This window comes from Sorex fumeus, unplaced genomic scaffold, assembly GCF_029834395.1.
Source record: "Sorex fumeus unplaced genomic scaffold, SorFum_2.1 ptg000122l, whole genome shotgun sequence".
Classification (NCBI taxonomy): domain Eukaryota; kingdom Metazoa; phylum Chordata; class Mammalia; order Eulipotyphla; family Soricidae; genus Sorex; species Sorex fumeus.
In genome coordinates this window covers 54258797-54278534 of record NW_026606179.1, presented here as the reverse complement: position 1 = coordinate 54278534, position 19738 = coordinate 54258797, and the positions used below count along the sequence as shown (strand labels likewise).

Here is a 19738-nt window from a genome sequence, read left to right as displayed (position 1 = left end):
TCATGGCAGGGAGAACGCGAAGGACTGAGAATTCTTTAGCAATCGATTCAGCTTGAGCAGAGAACTGGAAGTCAGGTCACACTCTTAAGTGATGTGACGCAGGAAGTGTGACAATGCCAGAGTGAGAGAAAACGTGAGTCGGTAAGATATCTCAGCTAGCAGGAGTATATGGTGGTATAGCCACTTTCTAAAACCATGTGGGCAATATCTTGGCGAGTTCACCGTGAACATATTCTGTGACTCAGCATGTGACAGGGATGATGATGCTCACCGGAGCCTTGTTCATAGCAGCGTCACTCCAAATAATTTCCCAGAGAAGAATGAAAATATTATTGTGGGATTTTATGTAGCAGTGAAGTGGGAGATCTAAAACTGAAGCGACAATGTGGATGATCACATACAAATAATCTTTTAAAAAATGATTAAGGGGGGCGTTTTGGTCCGTCCTTCACGCCCTACCGAGGTCACCAGTTGCCCCCCACGAGCGGCTCTCCGGCACGGCCACGACTCCAGAGCACAGAAACCAATCTCTTAACTATCTAACTTTTAATAGAAATACTTCCAGGGTTAATAAGTAAAATAGCAGAAATCCAAAACCGCGCGGCCGCAATAGTGGCCGCGCGACATCGTTTAATTCTTAAAACCCAGCTGTAGAAAGCAAATCATTTCACAACGCTTTTTCAGCATGTCTGATTTTGGGGGGGGGGGGGTCGTAAACTCTAAATAATAATGGTGCATCTTTTATCGAAACAATGAATCTAGTCAAAGTACATAGAGTGTTAACTAGAACTCATCTGCCTCACAGGAATTGGGAGGGGTGGGAAGTGGGGTTCTATTGGGGTTCGCAGTTAAAAATAAGTATTGGTAAAGGGAAATGTGTTTGATATTTACATGACTGAGACCTAAACCTGAAAGCTCTGTAACTTTTCCCATAGTGATTCAATAAATAAATAAATTATATAAAAAATGATTAAGGGCCAGCATGAGAGTACAGAAGGTAGGGAGCTAGCCTTACATGTGGCCGACCCAGGTTTGACCCCCGGCACCCCACAGGGTCCCCTGAGCCCACCAGCAGTGATCCCTGAGTGCATGTCCAGCAGTGAGTCCCAAGCATCTCTGGTGTGGCCCCAAACAAAAAACAAAAGTTAAGAGCTACAATTAAACAGTATGACTTTAGAAGCACAGACAAAGAAAAAGCAAAAGCCATATGTTCAGGGAACGAGCAAATCAGATTCCTAAGAGCAGTTCGAGGGAGGGCAGGGAATGTGTGAGAAACACACATATAACCCACCGGGTCTGTGCTGGGTGTGGGCTCATGTCTGCTTATTACGCTCCTTAAAAGACACCAAGTAAGGAAGGCAGGGGATGGCATGTGTGGAACATGTGGGCCTGGACAATTGGAACTGACCGACTCTGGGACATCTATTGGAAACGGAAACGGGCAGTTTCCAGCAGCCAGTGAGGATGTTCTGGACGTTCTGGAAAGGGGCAAGCCCGGATACTGAAGCTAAAGCTCTGCCAAGAAGGCGTGTGGTGGCTGTCACGGGGCACAAGGCGGGCAGCAGGCCTGGACATCGGGGTGTGCCACTGGGGACCAAGGTCAAGTGGAATGGGGACTTCCTCCTTTTCCTGTGGCAGAGGGAAACGGCGACCCTGAACTCACTTTGCGTTTGGTGGTGAAGACTCCGGGTGTGGTGCGGGGCATGTCCACCCACTTGACCGTGTGCATCCGGTCATCCCAGTCAGGGACCTGGTCTGTGGGAAGCTGGAACACAATCTTAGAGAGCTTGCACTTGATCCCCATCTTCTTCAGGGAGATGGGTATGTCTGCATTCAGGGTCACCATGATGTCCTTGGCACACCCTGGATGGAGGTGGCCAATCTGGGGGAAGAGCCTGATGTTAGCATTCTGGGGAGCTCAGTCTTGGGGTTTCCTGGTACCAAAGGCAGATATTCTAAAGAGGGGCTATCACCTACGCTCTTCAGCTATAAATATGAAATGTCTTAAATGAGGTTCTTAGGAATCTAATCATTCATGGTTAACAAAAATGACTTGCTTCTAGCATGTCTTGGTCCACACAGAGCTCCGTGGGCCCCCACCCCTTCATCAGCAACCTGCTAGCCATCTTGGTGTCCTCGTTCTCTGTGCCCTGACCAGAGGGGTGTGACTCATGGTCCCTGGGACCAGGAATGAGTGAGGGCTGGCTCCTGGCTCTCCTAGCCTGACATCCATCCATCTACCCCACACATTCCTGGGATGAAATGGACAACAAATTGGGATTAATTTAGGGTGAAGGGAATCCAAGAAAGAGGGAGTAGCTTTCACTTGCCTGTGGGGAGAAAGAAACTGTAATTAAAACAGGCCATTCGAACCGTATCACATTCACTTTGCTGTGGTTGGTGAGAGTGAAGCTCAGAGTATAGCAGTATCCAACATGACAGTCTCCGAACTGGATGTGCTCTATCATGGCAGCTAGGATGGAAAGAGAAGGCCAGGGAGTCCTTCCAGCCCTCCCAGGGAGGCTCTCCTGAGGAAGAAGTGTCACCCTTGGGTAACTCCTCTTGCCTTAGGAGGTGATGTTGAAAAAACTTGTGATCCCTGAACAGTAAGTTTTTATTCCTAGGGGAATCTACTTATCTATCTGTCCACTCATTTATCCATCCACCATCCGTTCATGTCCATGCATTATCCATCCATGGTCCATCCATCTATCCATCCATCCATCCATCATCTGTTCATAATCATCCATCCATCCATCCATCCATCCACCCACCCATCCATCCATCCATCCATCCATCATCTGTCATAATCATCCATCCATCCATCCATCCATCCATCCATCCATCCATCCATCCATCCATCATCCATTCATGATCCATTCATTCATCACCCATTCATGATCCACCCATCATCCATTCATAATCTATCTATCATCCATCCTTCCATCCATCCATTATCCATTCATGACCTATCCATCCACCCACCCACCCATCCCTGCTGCTTCTCCCACCTGCCACCAGTTCTTCCTTGGTAATTTCCTCTATGCTCAGAGAGATATCACTCTCCTGGCTGGTAGAAGTCACCAGCCCATGAATATTGTCCAAAGTGATGTCATCCTCATAGCCCTCTCCCACCAGGTGAATGATGGTCTCCTCATACTGGTTGTGGACCACAGACAAATGCACTTCGCCAGTCATTCTCCCAACCTTCTGGGACTGTAAAAGGACGTCAAACTCAGCTGTCTCTCCAGGATGAATCACTAGGGAGGCTGTGTGAGCTTTCTTAGCTGCCAAAGAAGATAGAAGATGTGCTGGAGAGTGAGTTGTGTCACCCACAAACATCAAGACTCTGGGGAAAGCCACTGAAGCATGGGGAGGTGCCGTGGTGGCAAACCCACGCGTGGGTCCAGCTCAGGGAGCGGAGGTTAGGTCTGGGACCTGAAGTGCACCCACTCACCTACGGCCTGGGGCTTGTTATCCTCTGTGAGGTAGTTGTAGGTGGTCGTGGGCTTCCCCTTCAGGGAGTAGATGCCCAGTGGGTCCCTCAGGTCAATGTGCAGCTGGCAGAAGGGAAGATGGACTGAGTGTCTGAGTGTCCTGTCCTCAAGGACGGCTCCTGGGCCTCTTTTATTATTATTCTTTTTTTTTTTTCATTTCTCATTAAGAGGGAGATCTAAGAGGGGTCAGGGAGAGGGTGGCCCCAGTACTTCCACACTGGATAGGGGCTCCCTGGCACCGGAGAACCCGCACATGGTACCCAGTACATTGGCCAAGCATCACTAGGAGGGGCCCCTGGGTACCACTAGGGTGGCCCCACCTCTCCGTCCAAAAGATTAGAGCAAAGAGGAAAGCAAAATTGAGCTCAACTCTTGTTATCCAGGTGAGGGGCTGGGATCCAGAGAGCATCAGTGACTTTGGGCCTCTCATGTGACTTGTCTCAAAGCCGGATGCCCCCCGCCCCCACCCCAGCAGAGCTGGCAGGACAGAGGGCTCCTGACCCATCTGGGGCCTACCTGGGCCTCAATGGTGCCCGTGTTCTTGAGCTGGATGGGCAGCGTCTGGGACCGGCCGATCAGAAGCCTCTTAAAGAGAAGCAGGGGGTTCCCGAACTGGTCGTGGAGGATTGGCCGCACCACGGTCACGCGTGGGAGGGTCCCCTCGCCCACAATGTCGAAGGAGAGGTTGCGGTTCTTAGTGAGGTTGCTGAGGAGAAAGACACACGGGGACCAGTCAGCCCGGGGTGGGGCTGGTGGTGCGGGTGGCCCCGGGGGGGGGCGTTTGGGGGGGTCAGTACCTGGACAGGCCTTCCACGGTCACTTCAAAGATGCACTGGTAGGTCTGCAGGGCCTGTGGGGTGAAGGACACGGTGGCGAAGGCGGACGAGCGGCTGGGCACGCAGATCTTGTTGGGCTCCACGTCAAAGATGTCGGTGATGCGAGCAAAGATCTGGAACAGGGGAACAGGGGCTGGTGGGGCAACGGCTCATGCCAGGGCCCCTGGTGGGGATGCCCCGTCCCTGAGCTCTGCACTAGTCACATTCTCTGGCCCGCGTGGCCTCGTCCCTGGAAGGAGCGGCCCGACAGCCAGGCCTTGCTCTGAGGGGGGACTGGTCAGCCCTGGACTAGGCGGCCCTTGCCATCTTTGACTAAACTAGATTTCGGCCATACTGTCTCTCCCCACCACATATGGAGCCGAGCTGGAAGCCAGACTAGGGAGTGAACAGGGTGCGAGGCAACCGTGAGGCGCTCAGGCTCTCTGGGCTGCTGGCAGCTCCATCCCCTGCCCCTCTCGCCTGGGTGTCCGCCCCAGCAACAGCCAGAGCGCCGCTGTCCTCCTTTTCGCCCACTTGGCTGCCCCACCGAGTGACCATGTTTGGGGGGACTTAGGGCTGCAGGGACCTGGGTCTGGTCTTGGAGGGATGCCCCTCCCCCCCGATGGCATTCACTCGGCAGCTTCCCACTGCACTAAAGCCGAGGTGCTGATGCGGCACCCGCAACCCTCACGGTGCCCCGTTCAGGCTGGGGTCACACAGGGCCGGGCCTGTTTCCGTCATCCCCAGCCACACACAGTGCTGTCCACCCCGGGCAGAGGTGCTACCTGCAAACAGGGCAGTGAGGCTGGGCTGAGCCTGCCTCCGTGGAGCGTATGACTGCTCTGAACCTTCCCCCCTCCCCCTGCTACGTGAGGGGCGCTCCATGCTGGGAGCTGAGGTGTGCCCTGAGGCCTGTGGGGGGTATGAAGCTGGCACCCACCCTCGCCCTACACTTGGGCTCCAGCACCATGGGGGAAAGCGTGCAGCCTTTCGAAACCTCAGTTTCTCTCAGTGCAAACTGGGGAGCACAATAGTGAGTCTGAGGGCACAGACTTGGGAGGGGGAAATGAGATGATTTCGGCAAATAGGCACAGCTAGGTCAAAATAAAGGTGCATGTTTCACTTTGCATCTAACCTGACCGTCCTCTCACGTCCCCTGATAGGATGGGTGTGCACCCTGTGGCAGCTGGCTGCTGCCCACGGCCTTGTCCCCCGTGAGGTGTCTGATAGGGACTCTTTGGCATGTGCCAGGAGGGAAACCACCCCGCAACCCTTTGCGCCCCAACTTCCAGCAGACCCGGAGTCCTGGCCACCCCGGGCCCCTCACCTTGGAGGACACGGGCTTGACGTTGACGCTGACGTCGCAGGCGATCTTGCCCGGGTTGATGATCTTGAAGCGCGCCTTGGCCTGGTGGCCCACGAGCACGCTGCTGAAGAGGAAGCGGTTCTCATCCTCCACGAACACGCCGCCGCTGTCCGTGGTCTGAAGGGTGTTGCTCAGGCTGGCGCTCTGGCACACCTGGTGCTCCTCGAATATCAGCCTATAGTCGTCAGTCACGAAGGCTGGAGGGCGGGCGGCAGAGAGGAGGTATGTGTGTGTGTGGGTCACAGGACGCCTTGTTATCCTTTGACTCTGTCTCCAGACGTTGCTGCTGGGGGCCCACCAACTGGGAGGATCAGCCCAGGCTCTGGAGTGGGCTCAGCGAGGCTGGCTGGGGTCTCTCTCTCTCTGGGCTGTCGGCGATCTCGGGGGACCCAGGGGTAGTGCTGTTCATCCGAAGATCCCGAGCTAGCGCCGGGAGACCAGGAGTCCCAGTGCACTTTCTCCCCAGGAGCCTGACTGGGGAGTCATTACATGGGGGGCATGGGGGGTGCGGCTGAGTATTCTAGAAAAGAGCTCAGGCTCCCCGGGATAGCCCAGAAACACCTGCTGGACAGTAGCCCAGTAGGGAGAAGACCCCAGTCAGAGGGGAGAGGCATCTAGTCAGAGGGAAGAGGTGCCCAGTCAAAGGAAAGAGGTGCCTAGTCAGAGGGAAGAGGGCATAATCAGCAGAAGGCTTGGGTCATCCCTGCTCATACCATACCTGGCAGACAGGCTTCAGCCAGCAGCATGTAGGGAATGCCACCAGGCTGGTCTCTCGGGTCCCGATCAGAGATATCGATCCCGACATACTCCTCACTCTTCCCGATGGGGTCGGCCAGGCAGTCCACGGTGATGACCTGTGATCCTCCCGCTACGATGGCCCCAAACCCGGGGTACACGGTGAACATGCCGTGGGTGAAACGAGCCTGTGGGGGTGGTGGCGGGTGGGTGAGAGTCCACGGCCCCCTGCTCTGGTCCTCTCAGCTGCTCCCTGCACCTGGCCTGACTGCACGAGAGGAGGGGTAAGGGGACACGACCCAGGTCCCAGCCACAGAAGGGAGCAGCGGATGGCCGCAGGTCTGAGTCGCAGCCCTGCCAGGTTCAGCCACGCTGGCCCTGGCGAAGTGACTTCTGGAGCCTTGTTTTCCCTTGTTTGCCCAGCAGTCCCTGGAGTCTTACCAGGAGAACAGATAGCTCTGGGCAGTGCATCTGGCCTGGCACTGGTTCCCAAATGGCAGGAAGCTCGGGGGAGGGCACTGCTCTACTCCCTGGGGATCCCGGAGGCAGAGTGGGGGGCGCTGTGCAAGTCCAGGGGTGGGTGATGCCAACACATGAGCACTGGTGCTCAGAGCTCCCTGTCGGCTCCCACAACCAACACCCAGGTGACAGGCATGAAGCTCCCCCTGAGCATCCCCTCCCCCAACGGGTTACTCGCGCCATGCTGGAGTATGGACCATGTGGACCAGCAGCCTTCCATGGGGGTGGGGGGTGCTCTTTACTCCTCTGTTCCTCTGGGCACCTCAGCAACATCCAACTGACATTGTTTTCCTCTGACTTAAGTTACTCCGTCTAAAGCCTTTGAGGTCCACTAAGTTGTTAGCCCAAGTGGCAGGGTTTTCTTCATTTTTCCAGGGGGCCAGGCCCCCCGAGTGCTTAAGAGGCTTGGGGACTCCACCAGTCATTCTTTATTTTGTTAATTTTTCATTTGAGGGCCACACCCAGAGATGCGCAGGGCTTACTCCTGGCTTTGCACTCAGGAATTGCTGCTGGCAGTGCTCGGGATGCTGGGATCAAGGCAAGGCAAGTGCCCTCCCTGCTGTGCTATCGTCCCGGCCCCTGCCGTGGTTCCATGCAGGGGCTGGAGGATGTCATGTTGCTCAGCTGCGCAGCTGGAACTTGCTATCCTAGGGGCGGGTGCTGGGGTGAGGGGGCTCCCAGGGCTATACCCGCCAATGCTTGGGGATCACACATGGGGTGCTGGGAATGGACCCCTGGCCTGTGGGGAACAAAGGAAAGGGGTGCTCACCTGGGTTGGGAAGTTCACCTCCCTGGGGAGTGACTCGGAGAACTTGGAAGCCTTGAGGGAGGTGCCCTTGTGAAAGCTGTCGCTCTCCCGAGACCGCGGGTTCCGCAAGTGGCTGGTTCTAAGGAGGCAAGAGAAGCTCTCAGCTGATGGTTCTTCTGCTAGGAGAGGGGGAACCCACGTTGGGGCGGTGCTGTGAGGTCTGCGGCTGTCATGGGCAGCGCTCGTTCGACTGACGCTCAGGGATGCTGAGAAGCACCCCAAGGAGATGATGCTTTTGGAGTGCTTACTTGAATTCCCCGGAATAGGATTCGGAGGCCTCGGATCTTTTACCCCCTCTCTTTTCAAAACTTGAAACTGCCATTGGGTCAAATTCTCTCGTCTCCACCACACTGAGAAGCAGGATGTTTTGAAAGACGTTTTCCATTGAAACAGCAGCAGGTTTGGGCTACTGCTCGCCCTCACTTACAGCAGGTGGACTCAATAATTTAGTCTGGAGGCCAGTCCCCTGGAAAGGCTTCATGTTGAGGGGCATGTTCTGTGTTTTAAGTTTTTGGGGCAACACATGGCAGCGCCCAGGGCTTACTCCTGGCTCTGTACCCAGGGATCACTCTTGGGGGGTTTGGGGGATCACATGGGGTGCTGGGGATGGAACTTGGGTCAGTGCATGCAAGGCAAAAGCCCTCCCCACTGTACTATCACTTGCAGTTATATATATTCCCTGATACCCCAAAGCGAGAGGATAAGGACTTGGTTGTAAGTTGTCTGGCCCCTGAGAAGCTAAAGTTTCTCATATATTTGACAGCCATTAGGAAATGTGGGAGATCTTCAGCCAAAAGATGTGGATCCAGAGTGGAAAAATTCCCTGCATGATCTCGGGTGAGTCATGTCTCAGACCGAGTGACCTGGCCAGGACACAGGGCCCGGGAAAGCTCCTCGAAAACCAGATAGCATCCATGAGCGCAGTGTGAGTGGAGCCAATGTGGGGCTTACCCTTTCTTCTGGTAAATGGGAAGCTCTCCGGTCATCCTGAACAGGACAAACTTGAAGTCGGTCACCCCTTGGTTCTCTATGGTGAAGGAGCTGCTCTTGCGGGTGCCGCAGATCAGCGCCCCAAAGTTGATGATGTTGGAGGGGTTGATGACGTACTTGGAGTAGACAGCATTCACAGAGAACTTAATGGGGATGCTGGCGATGACCTCCCCGCCCTCTGCCATGCCGGGCTCAATGATCTGGAGAGGGAAGGAGCGTGGGGCAGCTGTTGGCCACCAGCACTGCTCTGGAGTACCCACGGCCATCCATGTCGTTTCCTGTTCCCCTCCCTGCCACCCAGCCAAGGTCATGGTTGCATTTTCCTGTGTTGCATCAACAACGCTAGTACAGACATGCACTCGCACCATCGTGGTCTCCTCCCTGTTGTCACTCTCCAGACTCTTGGCGGCTGGGGAGTAAACTCGGCTTTCTCAGTCTCTGGTGTGCACCTCCCACCCAGCCTCTGAGGCCTGCTCTGTGGGGCCACACCCCGGTGCTTCCTCAGACACTGGCTCCCTCCACTCGGGGTACGGGCCCCACCTGACAGCGAAGAATCGGCTGATGATCGATCCGCACTTCTTTCCTGGCGCGGAAGTACACATGGACATTCATGGGCTTCTCCGTGGTGGTCAGTGAGCCCTTCCTGGGCTGCACGGAGATCATGGAGCTGATGTTGGTGGGAGCCCCGACCGGATCCACAGAAAAGCTGAGAGACAAGAGGCACAGGTCAGTTTGCAGCACCCTCCTGGGCATCCACAGTTTTAGTGGGGGAATTCCAGGCATCAGTGTCTGGTGACACGCTGTGTGGTTGTATGCACTGTGCTGTGGCCTCTGTGGCTGTGGTTCCTTGGCCGGGGAAGATGCTTGAGGCTGAGAGTGCGCTCGGCCCTCCCACATCCACGAGCCATGAGCCATGCAGGGCTCCGCTCAGCCCTCCCACAGCCATGGCCACGAGTCACGCAGGTCTCTGCTCAGCCCTCCCACGGCCACAGCCATGAACCATGCAGGGCTCTGTGGCAGGGATGCCGGTGCTGAGGACAGACCAACTGTATTGGGGGTTCGGCTTTTGGGTCACACCCTGTGGTACTCAATAGTCTTCTCTGACTTGGCTCCACCTTTGGTGTCACTCCAGGCAGATTTTGGGGGGCTGTGAGGTGCTGGGAGTCATATGGAGGCAAGCACCTTAGCTCCTGTCATCTCTCCTGCTCTCAAATGATTTTAGCTTTGTAACTTTGATTTATTGTTGTTTTGGGCCACACCTGATTGTGATCAGGGCTAATTTTGGCTCTGAGCTCAGGGGTTACTCCTGGGGGTCATATGGGGTCCTGAAGATCGAACTTGGGCTGGCTATGCCTTACCCGCTGCATTAGCGTTCCAGCCTGATATATTTTTAAAAAATATTGCCATGCTCTCCCACTTTCCCAATAAGACTTCCTATTTTTAAGACCAGGAAATCTGTACTGATACATTAAGTTTATCTATAAATATTTTCTAAGCATTAAACCAAGTAGGTTCCAATTGGGGTGTGTGTGTGCATGTGTGTTTGTGTGCATGCATGTGTGTGTCTGTGTGTGTGACTGTGTGTAGGTGCTCCCAAGCAGTGCTCAGAAGGTCTTGGGACTCCACTGGCGATTCTTGACCAACTGGGTCAATGGTTCAGAGTATGAGGATGCAATGTTGCTTGGGCCCTTGGGTTCTGGGACACCTGGGTCACCCTCAGCAGCACTGGGAGAGCTGTTAGGTTTCTATAATTTTCCTGGAAATCCCTAAACTATGGACATTTGAAGACTTTTGGACAATACTATAAAGCATTTGAGAAGGATCCTATGAAAATCCCTGAGAATGGGCTCAGGTTATGCAAGGTCCATGCTCTGCCTTCACCAGCCGCATCCGGGCCTCAAGTCTTCAGCGTGAGACCAGTTTCCTTCCCCGCCACCATCCCCCCAATCTGAGGCTAAAGACTGTGTGCAGAGGGGGACAGTGATGCTGAACCAGGAGGTGTCTGGGAGGCAAGTTAGTTGGGTGGCGGCTATATGGCAGAGGGGCTTGGAAAGAAAGGCCCTGGTTTTGGGGGGCGAGGCAAGAGGCCAGGAGGTGGAGCCAGCAAACAGGAATGCAGTGATCTGGGCCAGGAGCAAGGAAGTGAGTTGAGAGCCAGTGCTACTGCGGGAAATCAGAGGCACACCAGGCTCTGGGGGACCCAGGTTCTACTGCTGCCTGCAGGGTGCCAGTACTTCTTCACCTCCCTTCAGTGAACCTTCAGGTTCGTGCTTCCAAGACAAGGGGTCCCCATTTCTTGCAACCTAATAAAGAAGCACTAACATGGTCGTGATCTGAAACAGAGCCAGCAAACTTCCACCGGCACCAAAGTAACCAGTTTCCAGAGGAGTTTCCTCAGCAGTGCCAAGGGCCACATTCGAGGCCTTGAGAATGCAGGAGACACGCCCCCATGCAAGATTTGCTTAGCTCCTACTGACATCTATCTCGATTTCCGGCTCTAACTGATGTAGTTTGGGGACGGGGGCTCTCATTCCAGCATCCTTTTAGCTGAAATGGTCAAAGTCCCCAGATCTCTCCCAAAGCTGTCAGGGGCAAGCCCCCTTGTCACTGTCACAGCTTTCTGGCGAAGCAAAACTTTCAGAGGGCCCTGGAAGGCGGCGTGACATCCTCTGAGGAATCCCTCTTTGGGCAGCTCATTTCTAGTCCATTGGGGGGGGGGCATAAGTTGGGGTTGGAGGCCACCAGGCCACGTTGGGGACACTATTATGCATCCTAAAATTCAAAAAGAAAAATCGGAAAATGCTTTACTCCCATAAATCTATTGCTTGGGGGCGGGGTTCTCCTCAGTGGTACTTGGGCAGGGCAGGCCACGCCAGGGGTCATACTCAGGGCTCTTGCATGCAGGCTGCTTCAAGTCACTTCTCCAGCCCCTTCCCAGGAAAGCTATGGCAGAGGCCAACACAAAGGCCAGGGGGAACCGAACGGAGGGCAGGAGAGCAGGAGGCAGCCAGCTCTCACTGGTGTCTCCTCCTCCCACCCCTCCCCTAGTCTCCCTCAGCTCCCCAGCCCTGGGGGCCCAGGCCCACTCAGCGGCCCTGCAGTTGTGGAGTTGAGAGCAAAGTGAAAAACCTCAGGCCTTTCAGCAGTTGGAGTGGGAGCTCTACTCGCCGGAAGTCAGGAGAGACTAAACCAGACACTCCCCATCATATTCTGGGCGGGTTTGGGGCCATACCCAGATGTCTTCAGGGAGCTGGATCCTCCTAGCCCAGTGCTCGGGGAAGGGGGGAGGTCTGCTTGCAAAGTTTGTGCTCAGCCCACTGGGCTCTGCTCGAGCCCTTCCTCCTGGATTCTAAACACTCTCCCCTGTGACCCTGTTCTCCGTGGACATGGGCATGCAGGACCCCGGCCCCACTGCCTCAGGTTACCTGAACATGATCTCGTACTTCCCACGGTTCTTCAGCAGCAGCAGCTGCCTCACGTCCTCCATCACCTTCACCGTCCCAAAATCGAGCCCACCATCTGCTCCTGCAGAGGCCAGGGACAGGTGGGGAGGAGAGGGGGACAATCTGCTGACCTCCCAGGGGAGGCCCGGGGCCAACTCCCCAGAAGCCATTCACTGAAGACATGGTGGCAAAGCGACCCCTTGTGGGAGACACAGCAAGCACATGGCGGATGGGGGGCGTTGGGGGGTGGGGGTAGGGGATGGGGGAGTGGGGGTGGGGTGTCCGCGCTTGGGCTTCAGTCCCCCGCCTCTGCCCTCCCACCCAGGCGACCACTGAGCTGAAACCCCTAGGAGGCTTTTTTTTAGGGTGTGAAGTATACAATCTACAGAGTTGGGCTATTACATAGAATTTCATTGTTTCACTCAGCATTCACATAAGCATTTCTTGCAATTCAATTATTCTTAATTGAAGCTATTAAGGGATATGGTCTTGGGGCCAGAGAGATAGTACAGCTGGTACGGACTTTCGCCGATATCTGGTACCCTTTGTAGTCCCTGAGCACTGCCAGGAGTGATCCCTGAGCACAGAGGCAGGAATAGACCCTGAACATTGCTGGAGGGTGTGCCCTCCCCCGCCCCCCATATATAATTCTCACTATCACTGTCACTGTCCTCCCGTTGTTCACTGATTTGCTCGAGCGGGCCCAGTAACGTCGCCATTGGAGACTTTGTTGTTACTGTGTTTGGCATATTGAACACATCACGGGGAGCTTGCCAGGCTCTGCCGTGCGGGCGAGATACTCTCGGTAGCTTGCCAGGCTCTCCGAGAGGGGCGAAGGAATCGAACTCGGGTCGGCCATGTTGGCTGCGTGCAAGGCAAATGTCCTACCTGCTGTGCCATCGCTCTAGCCCATATACAATTCTAATGCTTGCATAATACACTATGATAAAGCTGTTTTATAATTAATAATATTGCCTCTATAATAATAATATTCTGTATCGGTCTACATTTAGTTTTTTTCCAAGCTTGCTTTATGATAGGTGATGCTGTAGTAAGTCTCTTTGGTAGAAAATGGCATGCAGGGGTCCTAAACATTCAATGACTCTCAGACCTACCAGGGCATGGAGGAGGACGGAGAGGGTATGCGGAGAGCAGGGCGGCGTGGTGGGGAGAGAATGGCCCCACCCCACATGCGCACATCCGAATCCCTGCAGCTCGTGAGGCTCTGCTGCTTCTAAGACGAAGGGGAACTAAGGTCTGAGATGAAATGAAGGTTTGCTAGTCATCTGCTAGTCACTTGGCAATAGGGGGTTATTCTGGATAACCTGGGTGGGTCCCCTGTAATCAGGAGGCCTTACGGGCAGAAGAGGGGGCTGGAGCGGGAGCACCAGGGAGACGCGGGCTGAGAGGCCTGGCTCAACACTTCTGGTTTTGAAGATGGAGTGAAAGGAGAACGAGTCAACACAGGTGCATCCAGATACCAGGAAAGGCCCAGAGACAGACTCTTTCCGGAGTTTCCAGGAAAGAACAGAGCCTGCCAGTACCTGGTGACTTCAGCCCAGTGAGATAAGTTTAGATGTCTCACTTGAGCACTGGGAGGTGATACGTGTGCAGCAGTGCTGCGAGCCGCTGAGCTTGTGACAGTAGAAAACTACTCAGTAGTCTCCAGTAGTCTCCAGGGACAGTCCTCAGCGTGCTGCCCACCACACCAGAGGATGCTCCTCATCTCCGGTTGGTGAAACTTAAGGTTCAAGATTGTTAACATCCCTCTGGGTCTGACGACACAATGTGCAAACTCCCACCCACCTCCTCATGACCACGTGTCCCCTCCACCAGAGAAACAGACCACAACTGAGGGACATGGTTAGGAAATGCCTGTTTCTACAGTGGACGACAGACCTTTGGGGAAGACGATGTCCAAGGCTATGTCGTAAGACTCTGCAAACACCATGACATTCTCCACCTGCACAATCCCGACAAGGTTGTCCACGTCCAGGATCTGTCAGGGGGAGGGACCCTGTTCAGTGAGCTGGAGACCTTGTGGTACTGGGAAGCAAAGCTTTGTCATGTGTGTGGGGACAGGTGAGGGCAGATGTCTTGGCATATGTCTGATCCTACTCTGACACGGGCACTTGGCAGTGGTGGTGGTGGGGGGATTATTGTCCATCATGACCTTTGGGGGTCTCGGGCACGATTCAGAGAAGAACAATTTCCAGCACGTCTACCTTGGGGGTTCACACCCTCTGCCTGTGAGTGTGTTGGTGCTCATGAATGCGCATCAGGGGGCCCGGGAGAAGCCTCACCTCCAGGCGAATGGTCTTCTTGACGCTGACGGGCTTGGAGGGCTGAAAGTGCACGGGCAGGCCGTACTCTGACTTGGGGGCGATGATCCCCTGCATCACGGGCAGGGCGAAATCTTCGCCCAAGTGCTCTAGGCTGGACACACGCCAGGAGGCAGGCAGGGGCGTGATGTTGCGGAGTATGATCACCTTGGTTTCTCTCCTGCACAGGCCCAAGAAAACAGCACTGGGTCCCGGGGATTCCCAGTGCCCCGTCCCATCTGCCAGGTCCCGCCATTGAATTCCGTGGGGGCTGTGCTAGTGTCTCAGGGGGGATGAGCAGGAAGGGAGGATGCAGCACTCGCCCACTCCCGGCAGCCCCTTGGAGAGATCCCTCTTACAAGAAAGGGGTTCCCCGGAAGCACTGCTGAGTCACGCTCTCGGCAGGGACCCTGACTTCAGAGTCTTAACGTCTTAGGGAAATGGGCTACTTTGAGGATTGGGTCAAAGCAAGTCCTGAGAAAGACAAATGGGCACCTTCCTTTGGCAGCTGATCTCGGGGTGGGGTGCCCCAGGCCTGTCCATGGGCTGATACTCAGAGCCGGGAGGAAGCCCCCACCCACGCTGGGCCACCTGCACACGGACCTGTGCAGCAGGAGCCGGTCAAAGTGCAGCTGCTTCGGCTCCAGCTCCAGCTCGGGGCGGACGCCCTGGCAGCAAATGTTGAAGATAGCAGGTTCCGGGTTCTCCTTGACGCAGCAGACAACACTGTCTTCGAAGAGCCCCACGGCGGTCGGGTAAGCCCACACATGCAGCAGCTAGGGCACGGGCCGGAACAGAGCCACATGAGGCCCTGGCCAGCCCTGCCTCGGTTCCCTCCATCGAGTGAGGCCAACGCGGCCCCTGCCCACCTGGGTGCCCGTACCTGGGACTCGTTGGGCTTCAGGACCATGCTCAGGGGCTCCAGGAAGTATGTGCTTGCCTTGACGTCATTCTGGAAGCAGAAGAACACTTCCGAAGGCATCGGCGAGTTGTTCAGGATCGTCAGCGTTTCCGTGTTGCCAGGGAACATGGGCGACTTGTACCTGAGAAGGGAGCCACGCCAGGCAGTGGAGGTGAGCATGGCTGAGAGAAAGGGAGACAGTCCTGCAGGGCAGCCTGGATCCCCATGACAGGGACCTTGTGGCTGAGAACAGAAGACCTTTGGCTGGGACCTGACGGCCCACACCCAAAGCTGTGGGGCCTCCTCCCCTCTCAAGTGGGGTGGACAGTCCCTCTCAGGTGGGCCTGTGGCTCCTGTGGCCATGGCAGGGAGTGGGCATTAGAGGTGGCAATGATGTTGACAGCAGAATCCTGAGCTCTGGGGGTCAAGCTCCTCCATGCCCTGAACCTCAGGTCACCCCCCTGCCTGAGAGCCTCTGTCTCCCCAGTTAGGTGGCACTGGGCCCTCCGGCAAAGCCAGAGTCTGCACCATCCGCAGGTGTGGGCAGCTAGGGGAGCTGTACTGATGGTCCTTCCTTGCTCCTGAGGCCCCAGCCCCCCCCCCCCGGCCTGGTCCACTTTAGTAGCTAAATAGCCAAGGAACCAGCCACTTCCCGGGCTCCACGTCTCTCTGACATGCAGACAGCTGCTCCCAAAAGGCCAGCATCACCCCTGCATGCCGGCCTCCTGCTGACTGCTCAGAAGTTGCCTCCAAAAGAGTTCTGGCTAAGACACCCCAATTTTCACGTGGGGACCTGCTCACCTCTCTCGAGCCCTGACTCCGTGACCCCCACCCAAGCACTCTGTGCCCCCAATGCTGGCACTTGGAGGTGGCCTCTGGGGCTCTGGGCCTCCCGTCACATCAACTCCCTAGATTCCATGAGCTGGAGCCAGACCCTCCTCTGGGGGCTGGAACCCCAGAGCCTAGGGAGTCCCATGCTGATCTGCCAACTGCCCCCTTTCCAGAAAACATCACCCACTGTAGCCCTAAAATTCTGCCATTGTCGAGCAAGCAAATGGAGTGTCCCAACTGCACCCAAGGTGATTACTGACTCCCACCACGTTTCATCCGGTGTCCTGCCAATGGGGACGGCATTACTATCCACTATAGGCTGAACTGGCCCCTGGTCTTTCTCCTGGCACCCCAAAGTGAGCTCCTGATCACACCCCTTCCCCCACCTCAGCCTGTTCCTCTCCTCTCCCAGGCTTCCCCTCTGAGAAAACAGCAACCCCCAACTCCTGGGGTCCTGAGGCCCCAAACTCGCCACACCTGCATCTGCCCAGGGGAACCGGAGCTCCTCTCCTGAGTCTCCGCAGCAGGAGGGAGACGGGCTTTGAAACGACGGAACTTACTTGTCTCTTGATTTTCCACAGAGCAGTGGCCCAAAGTAGAACTTCTCGGTGCTCATCACATACTTCTTGAAGATGACCTCATCGGGCTTTATGTCCGGCATCCGCTCAGAGAACACCACCCTTTGAGAGCGGGAGGGGATCCACCCGGATGAACCGTCAGGGTCCAGACTGCAGCCCACCCTCACTAGCCCCCTAGGAAGCATCTTTATTTTGGCAGGAAGGGGTCTTCTCCCAATTGATGCTCATGAACCATCAGTTGGCACCAGAGACAGGAGACTCTCCACTCGGACTTTGCAGGGTCTATCCCTGTTTGCACCGAGAAAGACCCCAGGGCCCAAGGCCCAGCACCAGGCAAGACATGAGCCTTTGTTCATTCCCAGCACCCCAAGATCCCAAACACTGAGGGTGCCACCCCTGGGCAGCCTCAGGCCCTGCCTGGGTGGCCCAATCTCTTGGGGGGGGTGCCTGGGTATTCTGGGTACTACTTGGGGGAATCACCCCTCAGATGAAAGAGGATTTGCAGAGAGCTCTTTCCTAGGGAGAGCTCCCAGGGAGGCCTATGGGGAACTGGCTTCTGAGGGTGGGGGTGAACTTCTGAGCCCCTGGGGGAGCACCATAGACCCTCACCTGGGGCTGAGAGCTGGTGCCTTTAGGGGACACAGAGGCCCCGCTGTGGAGCCCCACGCCAAGGTCCACTTTGGAGGCTTCAAAGCTGGAGGGTGACCCCCCCAATAACCCCTAACCGCAATCCCCATCTTGTCTCAATAACCTCATCATTCCTCAGCCGAGAGAGGATGCGGGCCTACTGGGGAGGCGGTGACCCCGGCACCGTGGGCTAACCTGCGACACCCCTTTCCCCACTCCCATCTTCTCTGAGACTCAGACACACTCACTTCGGGTCTTGGCAGATATAGGGGTAACTGCAGATGCCCCTGCAGTAGAGCTGGTACTGGCGGTGAGTCCCCAGAATCTCAAAGTTTAAGGTCTGGTCAAAGCTGCCAACGTCACCCGATGAGAAGTGTATCCTCAGTGTCACCTCGCCGTTGGCTGGCACGATCCACCGGAACTGAGACAGCCTGTGGGGCAGCACAGACTCTCGAAGCCCGTAGCATCTTCTGCCTAGGGGCATCAGGGCTGCCGTGGGGCAGAGGGGCCCCCAGCCCCGCCCCGCCTGCTGCAGACACAGCTGCCCCCCCAGTTCAAAGCGTCGGGGCCCTACCTCATGAACTTCTCTTGGGACTGCTGCCTGGTGAGGTTGTTCTGGTCTATGTCTGACAGGGTGGGGATGGTCCCTGTCGTGGTCCCGGGCACGGGCTTCCGGTTGGGCTGCGGGCGGCGTTTTTCCTTCACGGTTTCACGGGGTTGCTCCTGCTTCTCCTTGTCCTTCTGCTTCTGTTTGCTGCTCTTCGACGAGACGTTCTGGTCCTCCTGGACCTGTGGCACAAAGGAGTGGGAGGGCTCAGCACTCAGCTCTGTACCGGGAGAGTTGGCCCTGTTGGCATGTGTGAGCAGGGCAGCCCAGTCCCGGAGGACAGGAACCCTCGTGAGAGCTCGAGGCTGGCCGCGGGGACTTTAGGTCAGGCTGCTTCGTGGTTGTCTCTGTAGTGTCTTTGTGACCAGGCCCCTCCTGCTCTCCCAAGCACGTGTTCTGATGGAACCTTCCATAGCCTGGAACGTTCTGACTGTCCTTACGGTGTCATTTAGCGTCTCCTCTAGGCCCTAGTGTATTTGCTGCAGACTGAAAGTTAGGCTTAAAGAGGCAGTGTGGGTGTGGGGAGCCCAGCACCCAGCGCACCCCATGGTGATAATACAGGGAACCCTGATTAAAGGCGTTTTGTATGTGGGTGCTGCCAGGCTGTGCTGCCAACTGTGGCCAACATCAGGTGCCCCCAGATTACTGGTGGAAAAACTCAGGGGGGTGGGGGGTGGATGCGGCTCTCAGCCACTTCTACTACATGTCACCCACCAGGGAGGGCAGAAGGGAGCTTTTTGGATGCCATCGTTCCTTCTAGAAACGTGTGTGCCCTTTTAAGATGAAGCCCTTCCCCTCCTAAGGTGATAAAGGATGCTCCAACCCCACCCCCAAGCCCACAATCCCTTTGAATTGCTTTTTTCAGAGGATGCAGCTGGGGTGACAGACAGTGGCAGGCCTTGGTCCATGGTACCACTCACCTCAGGGGCCAATTTCCCACTTTTAAATCGAGGTCTGGGGTTTCCCTGCCTCCTCTGGGGTAAATGTTCTGGCCACACATTTTCAATGCTCCTGGAGTTAATCTTATGTCTGCACCCAGTCAGGCGGCCAAACAGTGACTTTACACCAACCAGCCAATTTTTCCATCCTAATTCCTCAAACTGTCTATTTCTGCTCTGCTGCTTGGGTCCCCTGGTCTGGGTCCGGCTGCAGCGAATGGGCTGTGGCGGAGACCTCGTGAGCTTTCCTCCTCTTCTCAGCAGTGGAGCTTCAGAGTGATGAGGGGAGTGCCCCAAACCCTTCTGGGGGACGGGATGAACTGGGAGATCACAGTCTGTTAGTTACGTCCAGGGCCCTCTTGGGGAGTTGGGAAAGTCTGAGGGTCACCTAGGGTGACTCCCGAACAGGATGCCCAGGAAGCAGGACTCCCTCCAGCCCGCATACCTTCGTGGAGCCCGTGGGTATGGTGGGCTCCACGTCCGGGTCCACCTCCCGTTTGTCCTCCTGGGAGGACTCCTCGGAGGGTGGGACTACAAACACAAAATGCTTGAGGGTCTCGGTGGTGGCCAGAGGCAGCCGCTTGTTGGGGTAGGAGATGATGGAGAACAAGGCTGGAGGCGGGATGGGAGGCCCCGAGGAGCCCAGGCCCAGGAGGTCGAGGATCTAAGGGGAAAAGGCTATTAGTTTCTCTCCGGAGACCGGCCGTGTTTGACTACTTCCCAGAGAGCCAGGGCGCTTCAGACCTGCCCACCCGTCATTCA

At 55.9% G+C, this 19738-nt stretch overlaps 1 protein-coding gene across 1 annotated transcript in view; it reads right to left on the bottom strand.

Annotated features, from left to right (window-relative positions):
• The window catches only part of HYDIN (HYDIN axonemal central pair apparatus protein), a 281658-nt gene that overhangs the window by 32816 nt on the left and 229104 nt on the right, over positions 1 to 19738 (bottom strand). The window contains exons 47-66 of the mRNA XM_056137053.1: positions 19422 to 19640; positions 18006 to 18220; positions 17680 to 17862; positions 16787 to 16906; positions 15378 to 15537; positions 15098 to 15270; positions 14477 to 14675; positions 14073 to 14172; positions 12156 to 12255; positions 9271 to 9436; positions 8692 to 8930; positions 7702 to 7819; positions 6397 to 6601; positions 5640 to 5875; positions 4295 to 4446; positions 4014 to 4203; positions 3458 to 3560; positions 3012 to 3287; positions 2331 to 2473; positions 1664 to 1882 (exon numbers count right to left, since the gene is read on the bottom strand). Coding sequence (XP_055993028.1) covers positions 1664 to 1882; positions 2331 to 2473; positions 3012 to 3287; positions 3458 to 3560; positions 4014 to 4203; positions 4295 to 4446; positions 5640 to 5875; positions 6397 to 6601; positions 7702 to 7819; positions 8692 to 8930; positions 9271 to 9436; positions 12156 to 12255; positions 14073 to 14172; positions 14477 to 14675; positions 15098 to 15270; positions 15378 to 15537; positions 16787 to 16906; positions 17680 to 17862; positions 18006 to 18220; positions 19422 to 19640 — 3516 coding nt within the window. The remainder of the gene's footprint in view (positions 1 to 1663; positions 1883 to 2330; positions 2474 to 3011; positions 3288 to 3457; positions 3561 to 4013; positions 4204 to 4294; positions 4447 to 5639; positions 5876 to 6396; positions 6602 to 7701; positions 7820 to 8691; positions 8931 to 9270; positions 9437 to 12155; positions 12256 to 14072; positions 14173 to 14476; positions 14676 to 15097; positions 15271 to 15377; positions 15538 to 16786; positions 16907 to 17679; positions 17863 to 18005; positions 18221 to 19421; positions 19641 to 19738) is intronic.